Source organism: Sorex araneus, chromosome X (assembly GCF_027595985.1).
Source record: "Sorex araneus isolate mSorAra2 chromosome X, mSorAra2.pri, whole genome shotgun sequence".
NCBI classification, from domain to species: Eukaryota; Metazoa; Chordata; class Mammalia; order Eulipotyphla; family Soricidae; genus Sorex; species Sorex araneus.
The window spans coordinates 367,148,272-367,171,219 of record NC_073313.1 but is presented as its reverse complement, the minus strand read 5'-3'; the positions used below and the strand labels follow the sequence as shown (position 1 = coordinate 367,171,219).

General features: G+C 51.3%; 1 protein-coding gene across 3 annotated transcripts in view; it reads left to right on the top strand.

Annotated features, from left to right (window-relative positions):
* The first annotated feature begins 228 nt into the window (after positions 1 to 228).
* Positions 229 to 22,948, top strand: part of MEMO1 (mediator of cell motility 1) — a 119,713-nt gene continuing 96,993 nt past the window's right edge. Inside the window, exons 1-2 of one of the 3 annotated variants that reach the window (XM_055123494.1) lie at positions 229 to 296; positions 998 to 1,075. In XM_055123494.1, the coding sequence (XP_054979469.1) occupies positions 1,015 to 1,075 (61 nt within the window). In that variant the 5' untranslated portion in view covers positions 229 to 296; positions 998 to 1,014. Of the gene's footprint in view, positions 297 to 398; positions 448 to 480; positions 1,076 to 22,948 lie in introns of those variants that run through there. The other 2 variants (XM_055123492.1, XM_055123493.1) reach the window with 2 other exon arrangements.

Sequence of the window (22,948 nt, the reverse complement as noted above, 5' to 3'; positions counted from 1 at the left end):
GATCGAGGTGGGGGAGGGGATAGGTGGCCCCGGGGACACAAAGTAGCATTCGCCGGAGCCCGGGCCCGTCCGAGCGCCCGCGGCCGGGGGCGTCCCGGAGCGCGGTCCCGGGTGCGGCTCTCCCCGCGGGACCCCCGAGGCCGCCGGGCCGGAGGGCGGGGGAGGGGGCTTGCCCTGCGGCTGCGTCCCGCTCGCCGCGCCCTCCCCCTGCCGCCCGAGCGTGCACGCCGGCTGCTCGGCGGGCCCGGCGGCGGCTGCTGGGCATGCTCAGTGGGCAGCACCGGGTGCAGCGGCGAGTAAGGGAGCGTCGGCCCTGCCCGGGTGGGCCCGGCCCAGCTGCCGCGGCCGCCGAGCCCGGATGCCGGCCGGCCCCGCCGCCTTCCGCCGTTAGGCTCGACGCGCGGCGCGGGCGGGCGGGCGCGGGGCGGGGCGGCGCCGGGCGCGGGGGTGGGTGCGGGGAGCCCCGCGGGGGGCGGGGGCGGCGGCGCCGGGGGTGCGGGGCGGCACGGGAGGCCCCTGCCCGGGCTGGGGGCGCGGCGGGGAGAGCCGGGGGCTGGCGCTTTCCGGGCTCGGGCGCGGCCGCCGCGGGCCCTGTCTTCCGGAGGCCGCCCCACTTCGCGGGGACTGTCGCTGCCGCCGCCCGGCTGCCATCGCCTCCTCCTCCTCCTCTTCCTCCTCCTCCTCCTCCCTCTCCTCCCCCTCCCCCCGCCACCTCCACCTCCTCCTTCTCCTCTACCACCTCCTCCTCCTCCTCTCCCACCTCCCTCCTCCTTCTCTTCCTCCTCCTCCTCCTCCTCCTCGTCCTCGTCCTCCTCCGCCTCCCGGGCCGCCTCCTCCTCCTCCTCTTCCTCCTCCTCCTCCTCCTCCTCCTCCTCCGGGGCCGGCCCGGTCCCCTCCCCGCCGCCGCCTCCTCCTGGGCTGGGCCCGCGGCGTCTCGTCCCCCCGGCGGAGCCGCTCGCGCCGCCGCCGCCTCCTCATTCATCCTCGTGCACCATAGGCGGCACCGGCGCCAAGATGTCCAGCCGAGTGGTGTGCCGGGAGGCCAGCCACGCCGGGAGCTGGTACACCGCCTCAGGTAGGGCCCAGGCCCGGCCCGGCCCGGCCCGGCCCGGCCCCGGCCCCGGCCCCGGCCCCGCGCGGCAGCGGCGGCGGCGGCGGCGGCTCGAGGGCGCGGACGGGCGCGCGGGGGCAGCGGGCCGCGGGGGGACGGGGCGCGCGCGCGCGTGTGCGTGAGTGTGTGTGTGCGCGCGCGTGTGTGAGTGTGTGTGCGCGCGTGTGTGCGTGTGCGTGTGTGTGTGTGTGTGTGTCGGGGGCCCCCGCCCCGTGCAAGGGCGCCCCGCGACCCCGCACGCGGCTGGGTCCCCGCAGGTGAACGGCGCGGCCCGGCTGGCGCGGGGCTCGCGCGGCCCGGGTGGGGGTGGGGGCGCGGGCAGGGTAGGGCAGGGCAGGGCAGGGCGGGCGGGGCGGCCACGCCGCGGCCCGGTGGCCTCCGGCCCTTTTGTGGGCAGTTTGCATTGTTCCGGTCACGTTCCGAGGGGGGCCGCCGCACCGTCCCGAGCGGCCGCCCCCGACTCCCCCCCGCTCCCCTCCGGGCAGCTGCCGGCGGCCCCGCGCCGGGGCGGTGTCGGGTCCCCGCGGCACCGGCTGGGAACCTTTGGGCGCCCTTTATGTAAGAAAGTGCGGGGACTTCCCCTTTAATAGGGCGCTTGCGAGAGCCCCGGCTTTTCCTGGGATTATTTTTGCTGGAGTCACATTTCTGGTAAGTTAACAAAGAAAGTTCCACGGGGATTCTTCCGAGTTTGCAGGTTTTTTTCCCTTTGGGGGTGTGTGTGCGGGGGTGGCCCGGAGTGGGGGGCTTTGCTTCTCCGGAGCCGGCCTCCTCTCCCCTCTGGGTCCCCCGATCCCGGTCCCGGCTCCCCCCCCACCTGCAGATGGTTGCATTGCAGAGTGGTTTGCTTGGCGAGACGGAGATGGGCGAAGAGAGAAAGCGTTTCTCTCAGCTTCTCAGCTAGCCGCTGAGATGCTTGCACTAGACTGACTCACGAGGATTTACAGTGCTCGGGAGACACAAAAGAATCCCGCCGGCCTTGCAGGTCGCTGTCGGCTTCGGAACTAAGCGAAGGGCACCGAGCGCGCCCAGTGGGCTCCCTCCCCTGCTCAAGTTGTTCATAAACACCCCACCAGTTCGCACAGTGGCAGGTGAGGGGCTCCGGGCGGCGTCTGGGGCTGTGCCCCCGGCTCCTGTAAGCCACAGGCAGGACCGAATTGAGAAACGGGACTTCCTCTTGGGTCACTACTCCAACCATCGCCCTGTTCACGCCCTATTTAGTTTATTAAGTGTCAGGCCTTTCAGGGTTGTAAGTCACCAAGGTTTTCTCCTTGAGTATTTGGAAAAATACCCCTCCATCCCGGAGGGCTCAGAGCCCACTCCTGGCAGGCCTGCGGGCCCACCCCTGCCTGCTGCCCTGTCTCTAACCTGCCTTCTGTAAGTCTTGAAGAGTTTCGAGGCGTCACTGTTCACTTTGGTGGCCACCTTCTGGTTTACTTCTTTTGCCTCTTGTTTTCATTTTGTTTCCAGGCCACACCCGGCTACGCTCGGGGCTGGCTTCTGGCTCTGTGCTCAGGGAGCCCTCATGCCGCGGCTCTGGGGACCCCGGCCTGGTGCTGGCTTCTGGCTCTGTGCTCAGGGAGCCTTCATGGCACAGCTCTGGGGACCCCGGCCTGGTGCTGGCTGCCTGGGAGACATACCTGCTGTGCAGTAGCGCAGGGCCCTGCTTTTTTTTTTTCTTCCTCTTTTTCTCAATAGATAAATGTTCTTAAGACTTTTTTTTTCTTTTATGGTAGTGGGCCCATCTTTTTGTTGGGGGTTTAGGGGACTGAATCACACCAGGCAGTGCTCTGGGGCTACTCCCAGTGGTGCTTGGCGCACCAAGCGAGGTACGGAACAGGCTCAGCCTTAGTGCCTGTGCTGCTGCTAAGGGACTATTCCTGGGGACCGTTTGGGGACCCACACACAGATGCCCTGGGTGGGCTGTGCGCAGGCCAAGCGTGGCAGACCCACTGTACTGTCTCTCTAGTCCCATTCCTGTACGGTCTGACTCTCTTATAGGTGTTTTGAGCAGTTTTGGGGTAGTGAGATAAGCCAGACTTCAGAGTTTGGACTTGACAAGTCTTCTTCACTGCCTCAGATAGAAGCCATCTCCGACATTGTGTGCCTGGAGAACTCTTTATCAGTCACAGGGAAAAGTCGCCACGGGGCTGGAGTGATAGCACAGCGGGTAGGGCGTTTGCCTTGCACGTGGCCAACCCGGGTTCGATTCCCAGCATCCCATATGGTCCCCTGAGCAGCCAGGGGTAATTCCTGAGTGCATGAGCCAGGAGTGACCCCTGTGCCTCACTGGGTGTGACCCCTCCCCCCCAAAAAAAAGCACACAAAAAAAGAAAAGTCGCTTTAGTGGACTCCCAGCGTTTCTGGTTTCCTTAAATTCTGAATGGGATCAATAATGCCATTTTGGTAATGTGAATTGTCATTACTCTTCAGAAAAAGTAGACTCAGGACCCAGGAGATGTCTCAGCTGGCTGGAGGACAGGCTGTGTGGGTGGGAACCTCGGGTTTGGTCAGTTTTCTGACTCTCCCTTCAAGCATGTTGGGGTGTGGCCAAACAAATGCACATCTATATGTGTGAGTGTGACTCAGTTTTTAAAATTTAGTTTATGATTTGGTGTGTGTGGGGGGCGTGTGGGGCGCGGCGGGTGGGCGACGCATTCGGCAGAGCCCAGGGCCAGAGATCACTCCTGGTAGGTCTTGGGGGACCATATGTGGTGCCAGGGATTGAATCCTGCCTGGCCTTGTGCAAGACAAGTGCCTCACCTGCTGTCCTAGAGCTCTGGCCCTGATTGTGACTTTAAACTTTGGTAATAATTAAGGGTGAGTTTTAAAACTCAGGTATAAAAGCTTACTTTGTGTTTTAAAAATTGGTGAGCATGGGCTTAATTTAGTAATTTTCTGTGTTCAGTATTTCATTGTGCCTGTGTTTATTTCATTGACCATTGGAAAAATTCTCCTTGTATTATTGTTCCCAAAGAGACTAATCCCTAGCAGTGCAAGTAATAAATGTGCTTGTAGATGGTCATTCTGTGGCGCCTACAGCAGATTGTGTCCCCCAAATAAAAAATTTAATTACTGGAATAAATGAAATTACATTTACTTCAATTATGCAGCTGGTTTTAGCTGGTTTGGTGGGGAAAATATATGCTGTGTACATGTATGTGCATGTGTATGTTACACGTACCCATATGTCTTCCGTTTTTGAGGAGGGCGGTCTGGGCACATACCTTGCTGTGCTTAGAACTTACTCCTGCCTCTGCTCCGGGGTCTGTACCAAGCCAGGAGTCAAACCAGGATCATCAGCGTGTAAAGCAGGCACCTCCACCCCTGTGCAATCTCTCTAGCCCCTATTTTTAGTTTTTATTTGTCCATTGTTATACCATAGATTTGTTGGTAGAGGTATATCCTGCCATAAAGGAGTTAACATTTTTATTCTATTTTTTTATTTTTTTGCTTTTTGGGTCACACCCAGCGATGCTCAGGGGTTACTCCTGGCTTTGCATTCAGGAATTACTCCTGGTGGTCCTTGGGGGACCATATGGGATGCCGGGGATGGAACCCGGGTTGGCCGAGTGCAAGGCAAACGCCCTACCCGCTGTGCTATCGCTCCGGCCCCAAGGAGTTAACATTTTTAAAACATTAAAAAAAAAATTTTTTGGGGGGGGTCACAATCGGCGATGCACAGGGGTTACTCCTGGCTCTGCACTCCGGAATTATTCCTGGCAGTGGTTGGGGGAACCGTATGAGATGCTGGGAATTGAACCCGGGTCAGCCCTGTACAAGGCAAATACCCTATCCGCTGTGCTATTGCTCCAGCCGCAAGGAATTAACTCCTTATATTTTTTTGAGTCACACCTGGTGGTGCTGAGGGCCTACACCTGGCGAGGTGCTTGAAGGACCTTTGGGTGTTGGGGACCGGGGAGTGGGATCTGGCTGCCTGCAGGCTAAGCATATGCTCTGGCCGGTTTAGCTGTCTCCCTGGCCCTAGGAGTTTACGAAAGATTTTTTGCCTTTTGGGCCATACCTGGTGGGCTCAGAGCTTATTCCTGACTGTCCTTAGGAATCACCTTTGGTGATGTTCATGGTATCATATGGTGCACCAGGGATCAAATCTAACTTCAGTACAATCTCTTATCCCCAAATTTACTTTTTAGCTTTGTTTTGGCAAGTACCCGATGGTGCTCAGGGCTTTCTACACACAAGGATCACTCCTGGTGGGGCTCAGGTGACCAAACGGGGTGAGGGGGATTGAACCCAGGTTGCCCTGTGCAAGGCAAGTGCCCTACCTGCTGTATTCTTGTCAGCCCCCAACTTTACAGGTTTTATTTTATTTTTATTTTTATTTTTTTGCTTTTTGGGCCACACCCAGTGATGCGTAGGGGTTACTTGTGGTTTTGCACTCAGGAATTATACCTGGTGGTGCTTGGGGAACCATATGGCATGCCGGGGATCGAACCTGGGTTGGCTATGTGCACAGCAAATGCCCTTTCCGCTGTACTATCTCTCCAGCCCCACTTTACAGGTTTTAAAAGGGAGTAATAAGATAAGAAAAAAAAAAAAGATAAACAGAGTGCTTTTAGGAATTCTGAGAAGGGTGAAATACCCTGAAGGTAGAACTTGAATTGTGCTTTGAAGGAAAGATATTTTGATAGACTCAGAAGAGGAGGAAAGGATATTGGGAAATGCCACAGAGATATAGAGAAGTAGGTTAGTTGAGTAAGAATGGAAGAATTGGGTCCGGAGAGATAGCACGGTGGGTAGGGCACCTGCCTTGCATGAGGCTGAGCTGTGCTTGATTCCCAGCAGCGCTTGTGGTCCCCTGAGCCCTGCCAGGAGTGACCCCCGAGTGCAGAGCCAGGAGTAAGCCCTGATCACTGCCAGGTATGCCCTCCTCCCCCCAAAAAAAGTGGTGGTGGTAAGAATTAGAATATGGGCTCTCCCACTCGCCCGCATTCGGTGGACTCGGTTGGCGATCAGTTCCTGTTTATTCCATTCTCCCCACGCTCCTGTTCCAGTCTCACTAAGCTCCCCATTCTAGTCTCACGCTGCCCCTCATTCCCGTCCCCGCCCCCCATCTCTCCACACACCCTTGCGCAGCCGCATGTCTCGTCTCTGCATGCCTGCTCCTGCATTCTTCCCCTGCAGTTTTCCCCGTGTCCTCCATGCTAGTCTCTCCGTGCTCCATCTCGAGGCCCTGGTCGCTCTCTCTAGTCTCCCCAGCTCCACACCCCATCTGGTTAGCAAAATCAACACGTGAAAGCCCTTCTTCCGCCCAAGGGCAAAATACCACTTAGGGGTGTTTGTCCTCTCCTTGGTCCAATAACTTAATTAACATCTTAATTCTACTTCTTAAAATATTAGTTATTTTGTATGGACACAGTAAGAGAGATACATTGAGCTGTAGGGTGACTCTCCTGGGAACATCTTGCTATGATCTCAGACTACAGTGCTCAGGCTGGATTAATCATTCCTAACCCTAGCAGGGTCCGAATCTAGTTACTGCTTTTGGATTATGACAGCATTTGTCCATGACCATGCTCTTATAGGTAAGCATTATGGCACTTTGGCCAGGCCCATCTCGATGCCAGGGTAGCGCATAGCTCACAGCTTTCCCTGGGTCCATCCAGTCCCTCGTCGGGACCCTGCTTTTGGGGTGTTAGGAAGTAAGAGCAATTGAGGCTTAGGTGGAGAGAACAGATGTCCAGATGTCCCAGAGGTAATATTATTCAGAGTCCAAGTTACAAAAATATAGCATTAACTGTCTTCCTGTATCCATACAAAAAAGGACATTGCTCTGAATTAACTATGCAAAGGATTTAAGGAGAAGAGAAAAGCAATATTTACAAGTAAACAGAGCACAAAGAAAGAGGTTACAAATAAACACAGGAATGGGAGCACTGTGATGGGAGTAACCCAGTAAACCTAAGCTCCCTGTGGCAAGGTGAAAGGACAAACCAATGTTGTCCTATGTTGATATGGCTGTGGAAACTCCAGCCTTGGGGGTAGACTTGACCCATTGGCTGTCACCAGTGGAGACCTTTGTGAGTAGGGGACAATTACATAATTATGTGAGCAGCATTTTAGGAAAATTAATCTCTTAGGAAGGTTAATCCTCCCTTCTCTAGGTAATACAGCGGGATCTGCAGAACTCTTGCCATCGCCTGGATCCAGCCTCTGGACTTTTGGGAAAATTTACAAGCTAATGGCAGTTTTCATTTTTCAAAGGACTTAAGAAAACCAAAGCCAAGAAATGTTGTAGGGACTCTATGTGCCCACAAGACTAAAATATTTTTTTATTTGGTCCCTAAGGCAAAAAAACTGTTTCTAATCCCTCATATAAATTAAGTGTTTCACTGAGCGGATCTCAGAGCAGTGGTGTAATGTATCCATTTTCTGTATCTTCTCCAGATTTGTTGCAACTCATTTTGCTATTTCATGCTCTTAACTTCTCTCAGGACAGTTGCGACTCTCCTGTAACTAACTCGGCCTTCTGTCAGCCTAGCTCCTGTTGCTCCCCCTGCTCCCGGAATTCTCTCTCTGATCACTTTTTTTTTCTTTGACATAAGTCTTGCTCTCCCATCATGTCTGTGGGTAAGGTCTAAGTTTCATGACTTGGCAGCTTCTGAGTTTTGGCTACTTCCCCCTTCCCATCCTAGTTCTTGCTTTTAACTACCCTTAGGCAGTATCTCGCAGCTGTCGTTGTTTCTTTAAATACACTAGTGCTGTTTCTTATCACTGTGCATTTATTCAGGCTGTTCCCTCTGTTGGATGATTCTCTTAAAAGATTCAGGTGTTAATCTCGCCGGAGAAGCAGGCCTGGGTGCTGGGCCGACTTCCCCAGGCCATTTTCCAGGTTTCTTTTTACTCCCATAATGTCCTTTTCATATCTCTGTACTAATAGTACAGCAGGTACACTTGCCCCGCATGTGACCCATGCTGGTTTGATCCCCCACAACCCATATGGTCCCCCCAGTCCGCCAGGAGTGATCGATCCATGGGTGCAGGGCCAGCGCTGCTGGGTGTTGAACCAAGCCCCTCCCCTCACTCCTCCAAAGAACTTGTTATCTGTCTGTGACCTTTTGTAACACTTAAGAATTTGAAGATGGAAACTATGTGTTGCTTGTTTTTTTTTTTTCATTTTCATTTTTGCTACTCTTCGCTCTTGCTCAGGGGTTGCTCCTAAAGTGCAAGGGGGACCTTATGGTCCAGCGATCAAGCCCTGGGCCTCCTGCATGCAGCCTCTTCTCTATCTTTTTGGCCCTCATTTTTTGGGGATGGGGTTTGGGCTATACCCGGTGGTGCTGATATGGGGGTGCTGATATGGTGCTGATATGGTGATGATGTGGGGGTGCTGGGGGTCAGACTTGGGTCAGCTGTGTGCAAGGCATGTGCCTTACCCTGTGTCGTATCTCTTGGGTCCTAGAATGTTCTTTGTATTCTGGGCCCTACCTGGTGGTGTTAGGGGCTATTCCTGACTCTCTGCTCAGGAATCAGTCCTGGGGGCCCTGGGGGAGCATACACCATGTCGTGGATCAGACCCACGTTGGCTGTGTGCCAGACAAGCGCCCTACGTGCTGTTTTATCACTCTGCGCCCTAGAATATTTTTTAGCAGTCTAGGAGGACATTTTGATTTTTAATGTTTCCAAAGAAAAAAATGTTTGTGTGCCAAACCCAGTGGTGCTTATGGTTTCCTCCTGGCTCTGTGCTCAGGGGTCACTCTTGGTGGCGCTTGGAGAACCCTAGTGCGAGGCAAGTATCCTCCCTCTGATGTTATCTCTCCTGCTCCCCGAGTGGTATATTTTATATCTCAGTGTATATTTAATGGGGGAGGTTAGGTCCCTCCCCCGCCTAAATGTTGTGGTGCTCGAACTGCCTTATAATTACTGGTAGATGGAACTGAGGAGATATGTTAATTCTAATGATTTTGTTCTTTTTGCCTGCTGGGGAGGGTTTAGGGCCATGGCCAGCAGTGTCCTGTTCCTGGCTCTGCTCGGGGGTGACCCTTGGCCGTGCTCAGGTGACCGTCTGTGGTGCTGGGATAGGAGGGCTGTGGGTCACCCGCTGGGCCAGCCCTGCAGTGTGGACTCTCTGGCCTTAAAGCTAATGATGTGGTTTGCGATGTATCCTAGTAGCGCGGTGACATTGTATGTATGTTATTTTTTTTAATCTTAGAAGCTAAACAAGAAGGAAAGAAGAGATAACGTAACAGGCAAAAGGTTGAGACCATGGCTTGATCGCCCGTGGCTTTCTCACTTGCCTTCTTTCCCTTAGACGTGAAATTCCCAGGCCAAAGTCAGCTCTTTCCTGCTTCTTTATGTTAGTTTATTTTATCTGCTTTTTTTTTTAAAAAATCTATTTGAGGGCTGGAGCGATAGCACAGCGAGTAGGGCGTTTGCCTTGCACGCGGCCGACCCAGGTTCGAATCCCAGCATCCCATATGGTCAGTCCCCTGAGAACCGCCAGGAGTAATTCTTGAGTGTAGAACCAGGAGTAACCCCTGTGCATCGCCGTGTGTGACCCAAAAAGAAAAAAAAAATCTATTTGAACGAAAGACAACAAATAAAGGTGGTTTTTGCAAGCGTATCTTTTCAGCACGTTGCCTATCTGGTACTATCCATCCTGCTGGCTAGACGAAAGCTGCGAGCCTGATGTGGTGGTGTAGGGATGTGGAAACCGCCTCAGGGCTTGAGTGGCTTGTTGCGGAGACAGTAAGTCGGAGAGCCCGTCTGACTCCAAAGCTGGGCTTCAGTGTGAGGGCATGCAGGGAGGTAGGTGACATAATCGCCCCGGACTACTAAGCTTTTCTCCTCCATCTCTCCACCGCCCCCCCTCCCCCACTACACTCTGGTCACTTACCTCATGCTTACATGTCATTTGTGGTTCGAAGGCGGTTTCTCGTAGACCCACTGGGCGGGCCTTTGTTGTTGGCTGACGGGATTGCCGGAGTCCCACGCTCGTGAGTGGCGGAGCTGGATTTGAACGCATGACTTGTGACTGCAGCTCCCGTTCTTTCCATCGGTAGGAATGCCACAAGTGAGAACGAACTTGCGTTGTTTGGAACCCGAGAGCACCGCTGTAATTGTTAGGGAAATTGATTATGAAATAAAACCATAACTAAAAGCTTATGATTATGGGGTATTATTCATGTAATAAAAGTACTGCCAAGGGAATCAGTACATTTTAATTAGGCGAATCCTAAAATTTGAATTGGGCCTAACAAAACGTGGCTGTTTTTTGGAGAGGTTTTGTCTGCCATCCAAGGGATGCTGTATTTAAATAACTGTGTTTCACGAGAAAGGAACACGGTGCTGTTGACCAGATGTATAGTAGGAACTGAAGCAGACTTTTCATTCGAGCTGGGGGAGATGAGCAGATAAATAAATAAGCGAGACATGTTCTTTGTGGCTGTGGAGAAAAAGAAAGCAAAATAAGGAAAGCCGGCTCACGAGAAAAGTCGAAGGATGGGAAAGAAGTCTGCAATTTTAAAAAGAATGGCCAGGGAAGCCTCTCCGGAGATGACAATTGGGGGAAGACTTACAGTGTCTGAAAGGACAAGTTCTGTGGGCCCAGAAGATGGCTCAGAGGCTAGAGTCCACGCTCCCTGTCTGCCGTCTGAGCACTGCTGCGTGTGTGCCTTCCCCACTCTGCACTCCAGATGCTTTTTGGTGGAGGTTGTAAGGCAGGTTTTATTTGAGAAACAGCCAGGAGCTGCTGGCAGCTGGAACAGAAGGGGTGAACTGACAGCAGTCTGAGAGAAGGGTGGGCAGCGGGTGGCTGGGGGGACGAACAGGGAGAGTTGTGCTTCATTTCTCCGGAGATCATCACAAATACATCAAAACTCAGATGGGTGTGGCCCAGACCCCAGGAGCAGAACAGAGCAGGGTCCGAGAGGGCAATAGAAGATGGGCAGGAGACAGAGAAACTTTTTTCTTTTCCTTTGTGGGTCACACCCAGTGAAGCTCAGGGGTTACTCCTGGCTGCTGCACTCAGAAATTAACTCCATGGGTGCCGGGGATCGAACGTGGGTCCGCCACGTGCAAGGCAAACGCCCTACCCGCTGTGCTATGGCTCTGGCCCCGACAGAGAAGCAAAAAGTGCCATAGGAAAACCTTCCGGGAAGCCAGAGGTAAAGAAATGCCACTGTGGGCTCTCAGGCTGCTGCTGGGGAGAGATTTCTGGTGTGTTTGTGTTGGGGAGCAAGGGAGTTTGCACCCCGCACCTGGTATCCAAACCCTGTGCTCCTCAACTTAAAGGCAAGAAACTCCGGGGCTTAGGGAAGGGTTGTCACTGGCAGGGGTCAACCCAGTGACCTCTTGCAAGCTTGCTGACGGCAGCTGATGGTATGGCACTGCATCTCAGACTCCCTAGTAACGAGCCCGGAGTGCTGGCCTTTGTGGCAGGAGCCATTCCTAGCAGCTAGCTCGCTGGCAGCGGAGGGGCAGTAATGAAGAGGCTTTCTGGCTGACCGGCCACCGCCCCTGCAGATGGACAGCACCTTGCAGACTCCCCCAGAGCACAGCTCGGGAGCCCATGGTGCCACTGCCTACTTTGGGGGCTCCCGGGGTCTCTGGCCAGCCAGACTGAGCTCCTGCCATCCCCGGTGGTGCATTCTAGCCAGCCGACACTGAGCACCCAGTGTCCTCTGAAATAGAAACTTCCCTCACCGCCGCTACGTCTGTGCAGCCTGTCCACAGCCTGTGGCTGCCGGCCCCGGCGACCTTGAACCCCCGGCCACTGCCCAGGCTTGTGTGGACATAATGGGGAAAGGAAGGAGCTCGCCCGTGCCAGTGATCAATACGGAGGCTGGGAAGAGCTACCGGCGCGCCCAGCGGCGGCCCCACTAATCACCGACTCGAGACCTTGGCCAGGGAATGCGCAGGGCAGCAGGAGGGAGGGGAGAAAGCTGGAGAAAAGTCCCGACAGAGCTCAGGAAGACTCTTAGTTGGGCCGAGAAGACGGAGTCACCCCAGAATGCAGGAGCCAAACCTGCGTCGGTGAGCTTGAAGGGAGAGTGATGGGACCCGTCCAGGTGACCTGCACAGAGAATTGAAAATGAAGATGACATACAGGATAGATGGGGATGGAATCAGGAGCGACGATGTCGACCTCATGGAGGTTCTAGAAGGAGAGTGGGGAAGGAGAGCGCAGAATTTTGCTTTCTTTATTATTGTTATTTTAAACATAAATTAATACTTAAAAAATATCCTTCCTTGTATTTGTTTTTTATGTTTTGGCTTGTTGGGTCACACCGGGCAATGCTCAGGGGTTACTCCTGGATCCACAATCAGAAATTACTCCTGGCAGTGCTCAGGGGACCATGTGGGATGCCGGGGATTGAACCTGGGTCGGCTGCATGCAAGGCGAATGCCCTACCTGCTGTATTATTGCTCCAGCCCCCCAAATCTGCTTTCTTAAAAACTTTTGGGGGAATATGTCTCAAGCAGTGGGGGCTGGGGCAGAAGGAGGGGGCTGTGTGAGGGTGCAGCTCTGCTCAGAGCCAGTGGTTCTGGGGGCTACCATCAGCCTGCCCATGCTCGGGGTCCTCCAGGCCTGTCCCAGGGGATATACCCAGGAGCCCTAAGGGGTTTGGCGATTAGGTCATTGTTGCCTACATAGCCCCTTCCCTGAGGACCTGCTTAGTGGCCAAAAACTTCAGGCTGGGAAGGAGGTAGAAACCTGTGCTTGGGAAATGAGAAACTTACTTTTAAACTTGAATCACTGGGAAATACACAGTTACAAAGTTGCTCTGATCGGGTTTCAGTCATACAATGTCCCAACTCCCATCCATTCACCATGCACATTTCCCACCATCAGGGCCCCAGTTTCCCTCCTCCGCCCTTCCTGAAGGCGCTTAGAAACTTGAAAGGAACAACTCGCTTGCCCGCCCCCTGCACGGTCACCGGCGGCCCACGGGGCCGGTCTGTTCCTGGGCCATCTGCAAGGGGCTGGAGTCCACAGTGGTTGGAAGACGCCCACGAGGCCAGGACTTGGGAAAGGTCATTTCCGCAGGTGGGCGGGAGAAATGTGTCACTCGAGTTGGGGAGCGCAGCAGGAGAAGGCCCGGCCGGCTGCGGAGCCTGTAGCCTTGTCAAGGTCGTCACCACCAGGCTAACGCTGGACAAAGGCTGGGAAAAATTCTTGAACTCAAAGCCGAATCCTTTTCTCCTTTTTGGTGGGGCTTGAGCGGCATATACAGCCGTGCTCAGGGATGACTCCTGACAGCCGGGGGACCATCGGGGGTGCTGGGCATTGAACCCGGCCGGCCACATATAAGCAAGTGCCCTACCCACTGTCCTGTGGCTGTCCAGTAGCGCCGGCCTCTGTTCAGCATTTCTGATCTTGGCCTTCTGCGGACTCACAGGGCATTCCTTGGGGGCCACATGAGAAAATCGGATAAAGGGTGGGGGGCACAGCATGAGACTTGGGCCCAGCTGGTAGGACAAGAGGCCGCAGAAAGGAACCCAGTCGCGGGGCGAACTGCCGTAGTGTGTCTGGATACATGTGTATAGGCCTGGCAGTGGCTAAAGAGGAGTTTTTGGCAAACTTGCACTGCAGGTGCCTGTGAGTTGTGTGTGCTGCCTGGGACAGTTCAGGCCTCGAACATGTGAAGCACATGCTTGGTCACAGAGCCACATCCTGGCCCACAGTGGACTTGTTTTTATGGTTGATGACGTCGTGTGTCTTCCTGTGTTCTCTGTTCATTTGGTAAAAATGTTGTTTCCTGTGGATGTGGGACAATTGCTTTAAATGTTGATTAAGCTCACGTGAATTTACATGGTCTGTCACTGTCATCCCGTTGCTCATCGATTTGTTCGAGTGGGCACCAGTAACGTCTCTCATTGTGAGACTTATTGTTACTGTTTTTGGCATATCCTACGCACGGGGAGCTTGCCAGGCTCTGCCACGCGGGCTCTATACTCTCGGTAGCTTGCCAGGCTCTCCGAGAGGGGCGGAGGAATCGAACTCGGGTTGGCCGCGTGAAAGGCGAACGCCCAATCTCTGTGCTATCGCTCCAGCCTCTTACATGGTCTGTATTCCTGTTAATTTTCTTGTCAGTTTTATGTTTCATGTATGTTAGTGTTATTTGGCCTACATGTTTGGCATTGTGGGTTTTTTTTTTTTCTTTTTGGATGAATCAACACCTCACTGTATATGTCTTTTACACCCAGTAATTGAAATTCTTTTTTAATTCTAACTCTGATTTATGAAGTTGTTCCTAAGACAGTTGTTTCAGGCAATAAATATTCCAGCACAGACCCCACCACCAGGGTGCCCACTTTCACACCCACCCCGCCCCCTTGCTGGCACAAATGAATTTACTTCATGATGATTGTTACAACACCAGGACAAATGAAATTCTCAAAACTTGGATCTCTAAAGGTCGCTTTGTGATGACTGTTACATGTCTCGGTGACGTTACTAGAGCATCATCTGTAGCGTGTCTCTGTGCTGGTTTGTGGTGGTCGCCACTTCCGTGTCGCTCAGGCTCACTGAGCTGGGTGGTCTTGATGGAACTCTCCCATCAGATTCGCTGTGATTCTACAAGGCTGACTGCTGTAAAATTAGATCTGGAACAATCCGGTGGCTTGGCGGTGTGATGAGGTTCAGGGCTGGGGCGGGCCCTTTTCTGTCAGGGGGTGTTGGCTGTGGCTGCGGGCTGCGGTGCCTTCAGGCGGAAAGAGGAGCCCGCCCACATTCTGAGAAGCCCCCAGAGTTCTCAGCCTGCAGGACCACATTTTTTTTTTCTTTTTGGGTCACACCTGGCGATGCTCAGGGGTTACTCCTGGCTCTGCACGCAGGAATTTCTCCTGGGGACCATATAGGATGCTGGGAATCGAACCCGGGTTGGCCTTGTGCAAGGCAAACTCCCTCCCCACGGTGCTATCACTCCAGCCCCCAGATGTTTCATTTTCTTAAGTGTTATTTGATATTAGCAGAATGGACTCTGCCTCTTCATGGTTAGTACTTCCGTGTCATGCACTTCTCCATCTTTTTTTTTTTTTGCTTTTTGGGTCACACCTAGCGATGCACAGGGGTACTCCTGGCTCTACACTCAGGAATTACCCCTGGCGGTGCTCAGGGGACCATATGGGATGTTGGGAATTGAACCCAGGTCGGCCGCGTGCAAGGCAAACACCCTACCCGCTGTACTATCATTCCAGCCCCCGCACTTCTCCATCTTTGTCGGGGGTCCCGAGGACCGCCTTCAGATGACATGATTTCTTGGGACTCAGAAGCTGTCCCACTTGATTGATGATCCTTCGGGAGGAAGGGCATATTAAAATTAAGAAGAGGAAGGTTGCAAAGGGTGGAGGCCACGAGAGGCCAGTGTCCAGCTGTCTTCTCTGGAGCTGCTCGGACAGGTCTCTGGTGTCGGGATCAGTGATTTGTGGCCTCGGGATCCAGGTCTCCACCCGCAGGGACAGTCCTCGGACAGTCCTCGTGGTTTTGGTGGCTCCAGCCCCAGCCCTTTCCCTCGGGGCGAGTCACATGGATACAATGTGGCCGGGGCAGCAGGAACAGAAACACGCATTGTGTTTGGACTAATCACATTGTTAAAAACTACTCCTAAGCAAGGCCAGGGCACACAAAGACCTTTTTATTTTATAATTGTGGCAGAATATAAAATAGACTCTTTTTAATTTTTGAGGCCACGCTTTTGCAGCATCCAGTGCATTCGTATTATTTGTGATTCTTGCCAGCCTTCATCTCCGGAAAGTTTTGTGCTTCCCTGTGGAAAGTCTGGTCCTGTTCAGCAGGACTCACTCCCTCCCACGCATGGCCTCACTTCCTTCATGACGCTGGGTTGAGCCCCACCCCTCCCCTCCCCACCCCTCCCCGCCCCTCTCCAGGGGCAGCTGTTCTAGAATATTATCAGATTTTCGTTAATTTTTTTGCTTTTTTGGGTGACACCCGGTGATACACAGGGGTTACTCCTGGCTCTGCACTCAGGAATTACTCCTGGCAGTGCTCAGGGGACCCTGTGGGATGTTGGGAATCGAACCCGGGTCGGCCGAGTGCAAGGCAAATGCCCTACCCGCTGTGCTACCTCTCTAGCCCCAGTTTTGGCTTTTTTGAGTGATAATTTTATACATGTCACTGTAGAATTTCTGCCCTGCCCCCGTTTTGGGTATCTACCAAGCGGTGGAAATGCGGGATTGTTTGATGATTCTCTTTAGCTTTTTAAGGAACCAATAAGCAAATTTTACACATAATTTTTTCTACCACTTTATATTCCCACCATCAGGCCACAAGTGTTCTACTTTCATCACATCCTTGTTTTCACTCATTTTTTAAATTTTTGGTAATAGATACTTATGGAATACTGAGCATTATGGGTTTGATAACAGCCATCTTAGTGTGAATATCGAGCATTGTATTAAATGATATTGAACAACCTTTCATGTGCTTTCTGGCCATTTGTGTATTGTCGTTGGAGAAACATTTATTCAGGAACTTTGCTCACTCTTGTTAAAAACTTTTATTATTACAGTTTAGGTTATCATGGCCACAATAGTGTTAGTGTTTATGGTTTTGAAGAAATTATTATTCTACCTTTTGCCCCTATTTTAAATTTTCTTTTTGGGTCACACCTGGTGGATGCACAGGGGTTACTCCTGGCTTTGCACTCAGAAATTACTCCTGACGGTGCTCGTGGGACCATATGGGATGCTGGGAATTGGACCCGGGTCGGCTGCATGCAAGGCAAATACCCAACCCGCTGTGCTATCGCTCCAGCCCCTTTTGCCCCTTTTTGAACTGAGTTGATTTTGGTTACTCAGTTGTTGCGTTCTTTTATATTCTGGAAGCTAATGCTTGTCAGATATGCAGGTATTTCTCGCATTCCACAGGTTGTCTTCTAATATCTTGATGATATGCTTACATGTAAGGCAAGTTTGGTAGAATTTGGTTTTACCTTTTTGTTTTGTTTTTGGCCACACCGGTGGTCCTCAGGCTTAGTCCTGGCTCTGCATCCAGGCATTACTCCTGGGTACTGGGGATAAGCCAGGCCAACCAGTCTGCAAGGCGAGTGCCTGGCCCTCTGTTCTTTTTCTGGCCCCACCTCCGTACTTTTTTTTTTTCCTTCCCATTTTGGGCCTCACTTGGTGGTGCTTAGGGCTTAGTTGTTACTGGTGCCCGCTTGAGCAAAACTGATGAACAACTAGACTACAGTGCCGTGCACTCAGGAATTACTCCTGGTAGTGCATGGGGTACCACATGCAGGGCCAGGAATCGAACCTGGGTCGCCCAGTGCAAGGCATACGCTCTTCTTGCTGTGCTCCTCACCTCCCTTCTTTTAAATATAGGGGCCACCTGGGGATGCTCAGCTGGAAGTGTGGACTGTGGCTCATTGTTGGCTGCCAACTGGGCCCAGAGGTGTTTGGGGTCTCCAGGGCCGTGCCTGCTGGTGCTGGGGGGGGGGGGGCTTTGGGGCCAGGCATTAAACTCAGCCTCACACAAGCTAGGTCTGTGCCCACGTGTGAGCAATCCCCGGCCACCAGTGACACTCCGGCAGTTCCCAAGTTAGAGCTACTCTTAATGACTCCAGATTTCTGTGCCCTTCTGTTTTATTATTATTATTATTATTATTTAAAACATATATTTTATAAATTTTATTTCAGCACCGAGACTTAATGAGTTGGGCTCTCAGTGTTTCAACACCAAACCTACCACCAGTTGTCAGCGTCCCTCTACCAATTGCTATTATTTTGATAATCTTTTCACTCAGGAATAATTTTAGATGTTCTGCAAATAACATGTTATAATATTCATTAGACTGAGAGATTCTGCAATACAAAATATTCAACTAAATACTCTGTAGTGGCCGTTTAATTTTGGAATATGAACTTTTTGCTTGTTAAATAAAATACTTGAATAAAACTCGGAAACAATTTTGGTAGCATAATGTAAAAAAAAATGCTTGGATAAAGGAGTTTTTGTATGTTTTACCCAATTTTCTCTCATTAATATCTTATATTGCCATGATAGATTTGTTAAAGTGAATCCCAGGGGCTGGAGCGATAGCACAGCGGGCAGGGCATTTGCCTTGCACGTGGCCGACCCCAGTTTTATTCCCAGCATCCTATATGGTCCCCTGAGCACTGCCAGGAGTAATTTCTGAGTGCATGAGCCGTAAGTAACCTCTATGCATTGACGGGTGTGACTCAAAAAAAGCAAAAAAAAAAAAAAAAAAAAAAAGAATCCCAGATTTTATTTGAACCCCTTAGTATTTAGAGTGCTACTCTCTCGGTTGTTCAGATTCAGCCTTAGATGATGCTGCATTGCCCTTATTCTTGCTGTTAGCCCCCTCTTCTCTATGACAGCTTTTTAGTCTTTGCTTTGACATTTTTGAGGGAGAGTATCAGGGTTTTGTAGAATATTCCACACTTTGGGCTTTTCTGGTTTCTTTTTCTACACTGCAGTGGGGGTTGCGTTGGAATAGTTGCTCTTGAGGTGAAGTGAGCTCCTTTTGGGGTGGGGGCCCTGGGGCCCCATGTGGGGCCAGGAACCCAACAAGTGTGGGCTGCTTGCAAGGCCATTTCTCTGACCCCAAAACGAGCTTTTAAAATATTACCGTATCAAGAAAAACTAATATTGGCTTGGGTGGTGGTGCTCCTTTGATCATGTGGGGAGGGTATTTATCGCGGTTCTCCACGCTTTGCATACTCTCCCCAGTGGTGCTGCAAGGGTCCTCCTGTCCTTGTGCTCAGGAGTCATTCTTGTGCTCAGAGGGTCACGTGAGCTCAGTCACTGGCGAGGCAAGTACCTTTTTTTTTAAATTAAAATGTAGGAGCACTGCTATTTATTCAGCCATTGATTAAACTGGTTGAATTGGGCATGAACTCCACATTACTTTTTTTTTTCTCTGCTTTTTGGGTCACATCCGGCGATACTCAGGGATTCCTCCTGGCTCTGCACTCAGGAATTACCCCTGGGGGTGCTCAGGGGACCATATGGGATGTTGGGAATCGAACCCGGGTCGGCTGCATGCAAGGCAAACGCCCTCCCTGCTGTGCTATCACTCCAGCCTCTCCACATTACTTTTTTAAAAAAAATTTTATAAGTTAGTTCACAATGTTTGATTACATTCAATATTCAAACACAAATCCCACCACCATTACACCTTCCCACCACCAAATTCGGGATGTTTCCATCCCAAACCCCAATCCCTGTCCCAAAACACAACCAAAATAATATATTTTGTATGGTCTGTTATGAAGAACTGCTGAACATGCTTACAAGAAACTGTTCATATAGGAAACCGTGTGAAAATTGGTCTATTTTGACAGGAGCCATTAAGACATTCTATAGGATATCACTCACATGTTGTTAAAGTTTGGGTGATGTGAGCTTTGGTATATACATCTGAAAATATGTATATACATATATATATATATATTTCCCTTTGTGATTTTTTGCCTACTGTCTGAACCCCATCAAATGTGGTGTGGTAATTATGGAGAATGGGTAGGGAGTGTTTTATGACGTGTTGTGGTCCAGGAGTATGTTTACTCATATGTGAGGCTCGGCTGGAACATGTGGGGAGTGGCTTTGAGCGTGGTGGCGGTAGGGTTATGGAGGGTTTTGGCTGCTGGAGCTGGGTTCCTTGGCTTGGAGAGGGCTCTCACCTGCCCCCTCTGGGGTTCCCCAGTGAAGACAGCCCGGCACGGGTCAGGACATTCTGCGGCACTCTCCTTTTGGAGTTTTAGTTTATAGTCCCTGGGTCTTGGCTGTTGGTGTGATTACATGGCACCGGTGGCAAGTTTGTGGGTTTGACTGCCAAGCTACTTGGAAAACCGGGGATCTGGGGGGAGGAGACCCAGTCCCCATCCGATCTGAACCTGGAGCTCTCAGCCACAGGTTCCTGCCTGCCTCTGTGCTACAGGCGAGATTTTAGGGTCTCTGAAATAAGATCAATAAATGAGCTTGTATAGCTGAGCCGGAGGTGGTTTATGGGTATGTCTCCCACATACCTAACTTTTGGCTGTTTAATCTCTTGTTAAACTTGGCCCCAAGTTGTTGGGGTCTGGCCAAAAGTGCAGCGGAATTTTGGAGTATCTGGAAGTCTGAAGGCACCGTCAGGCTGCTGATGCACTCACCCCGCAGGTACAGGATGACCTGCTGGTGGCACCAGACCCCCTCCCCAGATTTTATTCAAACCCTTGGGTGACTGGGGTTCAATCCCCAGCATCCTGTATGTTCCTCTGAGCACCTCCAGGAGTAATTCCTGAGTGCAGAGCCAGGAGTAACCCCTGAGCATCGCTGGGTGTGCCTAAAAAAATAGATACCCCCACACCACCGCCCCAGGCAAGTACCTTAACCCCTGTACTCTTTTGTTTATTTCTTGAGAGAGTGAGAATGAATGAGAGAGGAGAGAGAGAGAGAGAGAGAGAGAGAGAGAGAGAGAGAGAGAGAGGCTCCAGAGGGGAGAAGGAGGGAGGGTGCTAGTTCATGAGAGCATCCAGTGTTTGTCTCTCTCAGTCTGGCTTATTTCACTTGTCTTAACACTCTGACTCTGTTTTAGGAAGGTTTAGGGTTTTCAAAGGCAGGGAGTCATTTTCTTTCTTTCTTTTTTTTTTTCTTTAATTTTTTTTTTTTTTTTTTTTAGCTAATCACCATGAGGTACAGTTACAGACTTCCAAGCTTTCGTGCTTAGGGTTCAGTCATACAATAATCAAGTACCCATCCCTCCTCCAGTGCCTATTCTCCACCACCAATGTTCCTAGTGTCTCTCCCGCCAGCAGGATGCCATTTCTTATAGCTGAGTAGTCCTCACACTTAAGTCTTTAATCTGTTTTGAGTTAATGTTAGTTTATTGTCTGAGATAGTGATCTAGTTTCTGCCTTTTGGCAAATGGTTATCTAGTTATCCCAGCACCATCTGTTGGAGAGACTTTCCTTTTTCCATTGTTTGCTCTTTTGTCATGAGTTTGGTGCCTGTGTGTGTGGGGGGGTTTACTTCTGGACTCTCAATAATTTTATGTCATTGATATGTGTGTATATTTCTTATAAAACCAGATGGTTTTGATCATGATTGCTTTGTAGTATAGTTTGACATTGTGGAGTATGAAGCTTGCCACCTTTTTTGCAGCAGTATTCTGGCTGTTCAGGATCTTTAGTAACTAATTCTAGGTACACTTTGCTAGTGTTCTATTTCCTTCAAGAATTTGGTTACTGTCACTGTCACGGTCATCCCGTTGCTCATCGATTTGTTCGAGTGGGCACCAGTAATGTCTTTCATTGAGAGACTTATTGTTACTGTTTTTGGCATATCCAATACGCACGGGTAGCTTGCCAGACTCTGCTGTGTGGGCTCGATACTCTTGGTAGCTTGCTGGGCTCTCCGAGAGGGGCGGAGGAATCGAACACGGGTCGGCCGCGTGAAAGGCGAATGCCCTATCGCTGTGCTATTAGGTGGCAGTTTTAAAAATGATGACACTGAATTTGTAAATTGCTTTGAGTAGTATAGTCATTTGAAGGCTTTTCATTCTTTTAATCTTTGTAGAATATTTTCTTTCAGGGCTGGAGCAGGTAGAGAGGGCCTTTTCCTTGCATGTGGCTGACTTGGGTTCGATCCCCAGCATCCTGTATGTTCCTCTGAGCACCTCCAGGAGTAATTCCTGAGTGCAGAGCCAGGAGTAACCCCTGAGCATCGCTGGGTGTGCCTAAAAAAAAAGATGCCCCCACATACCCCCTTTTGGGTCACATGCAGGGCAAATGCCCTCCCCACTGTGCTATCCCTCAGGCCCCTCCCCCACTCTTCTCTACCATCTGTGTCTTTAACAGATGCGTCTGGAACGGCTTTATTATTTTTATTGTGCAGATCTTTCTCCTCGTGTGGTGAATAGTTTTTGGAAACATGTTTCATGCTGGGTGGGGAGTACTCCGAGGGGTGAGCACAGACTTGATCGCAGGAGGCCTGGGTTTGAGCCCCAGCACCGCAGGGTCCCCCAGGACTTCTTGGGAGTGGTCTCACAGGATCTGGCATGGTACCCCAACCAAAAAATGCAACAAGTACTTCCAAGCAGGGGTCGGGGAGGGGGGTGAGAGATGAGAGTGCCCAGATGCAGGAATGAGATCTGAGCTTAGACGGGTCGCAGGGAATCTGTAGGGCTCATGCCTAGTTTCTCTCTCTGTCTCTGTCTCTCTGTCTCTGTCTCTCTCTGTTTTTTGGGCCAAACCTGCTCCTGGCTCTGCACTCTGGAATTACTCCTGGCGGGGCTCAGGGTACCGTATGGGATGCCGGGAATCGATCCCCGGTTGGCCGTACGCAGGGCAACTCTCCCCACTGTACTCTCCCTCCAGCCCCTAGTTTCTGGTTTTCTAATTATGAGAAGTTTTGTGAAATGGCAGAGAAAACGCAGAGCTGAAACACATGATCGGACACTAAAATGTTTATAAAAGAACAAACATTGAAGAGCAGCGATTTATAAACCAAAAATATTCTTATAACATTTTTTTTGGGAGAGGACATTAGGGTCACACCCGGTGATGCTCAGGGGCTAAGTCCTCCTGTGTCCGGGGACCATATGGTGCTGGGATCAAACCCACTTCAGCATGGGAAGTAGCATGCTCCAGCTTGTTGAACTCTCTGGCTCTTAGAACATTTCAGATTTCCAGGGGCTGGAGAGCGAGTACAGCTGGTAGAATGTGACTTTGCATGAGGCCAACCCGGGTTTAATTTCTCCATATAGTCCCCATATAGTTCCTTGAGCCATGTGAAGAATAATCCCTGAGTGCAGAGCCAGGAGGAAGCCTTGAGCACCATCAGGTGTGGTCCAAAAAACAAAAGAAAAAAACAATTAAGATTTTCAGTGATGATATGAAATTTTACATTGA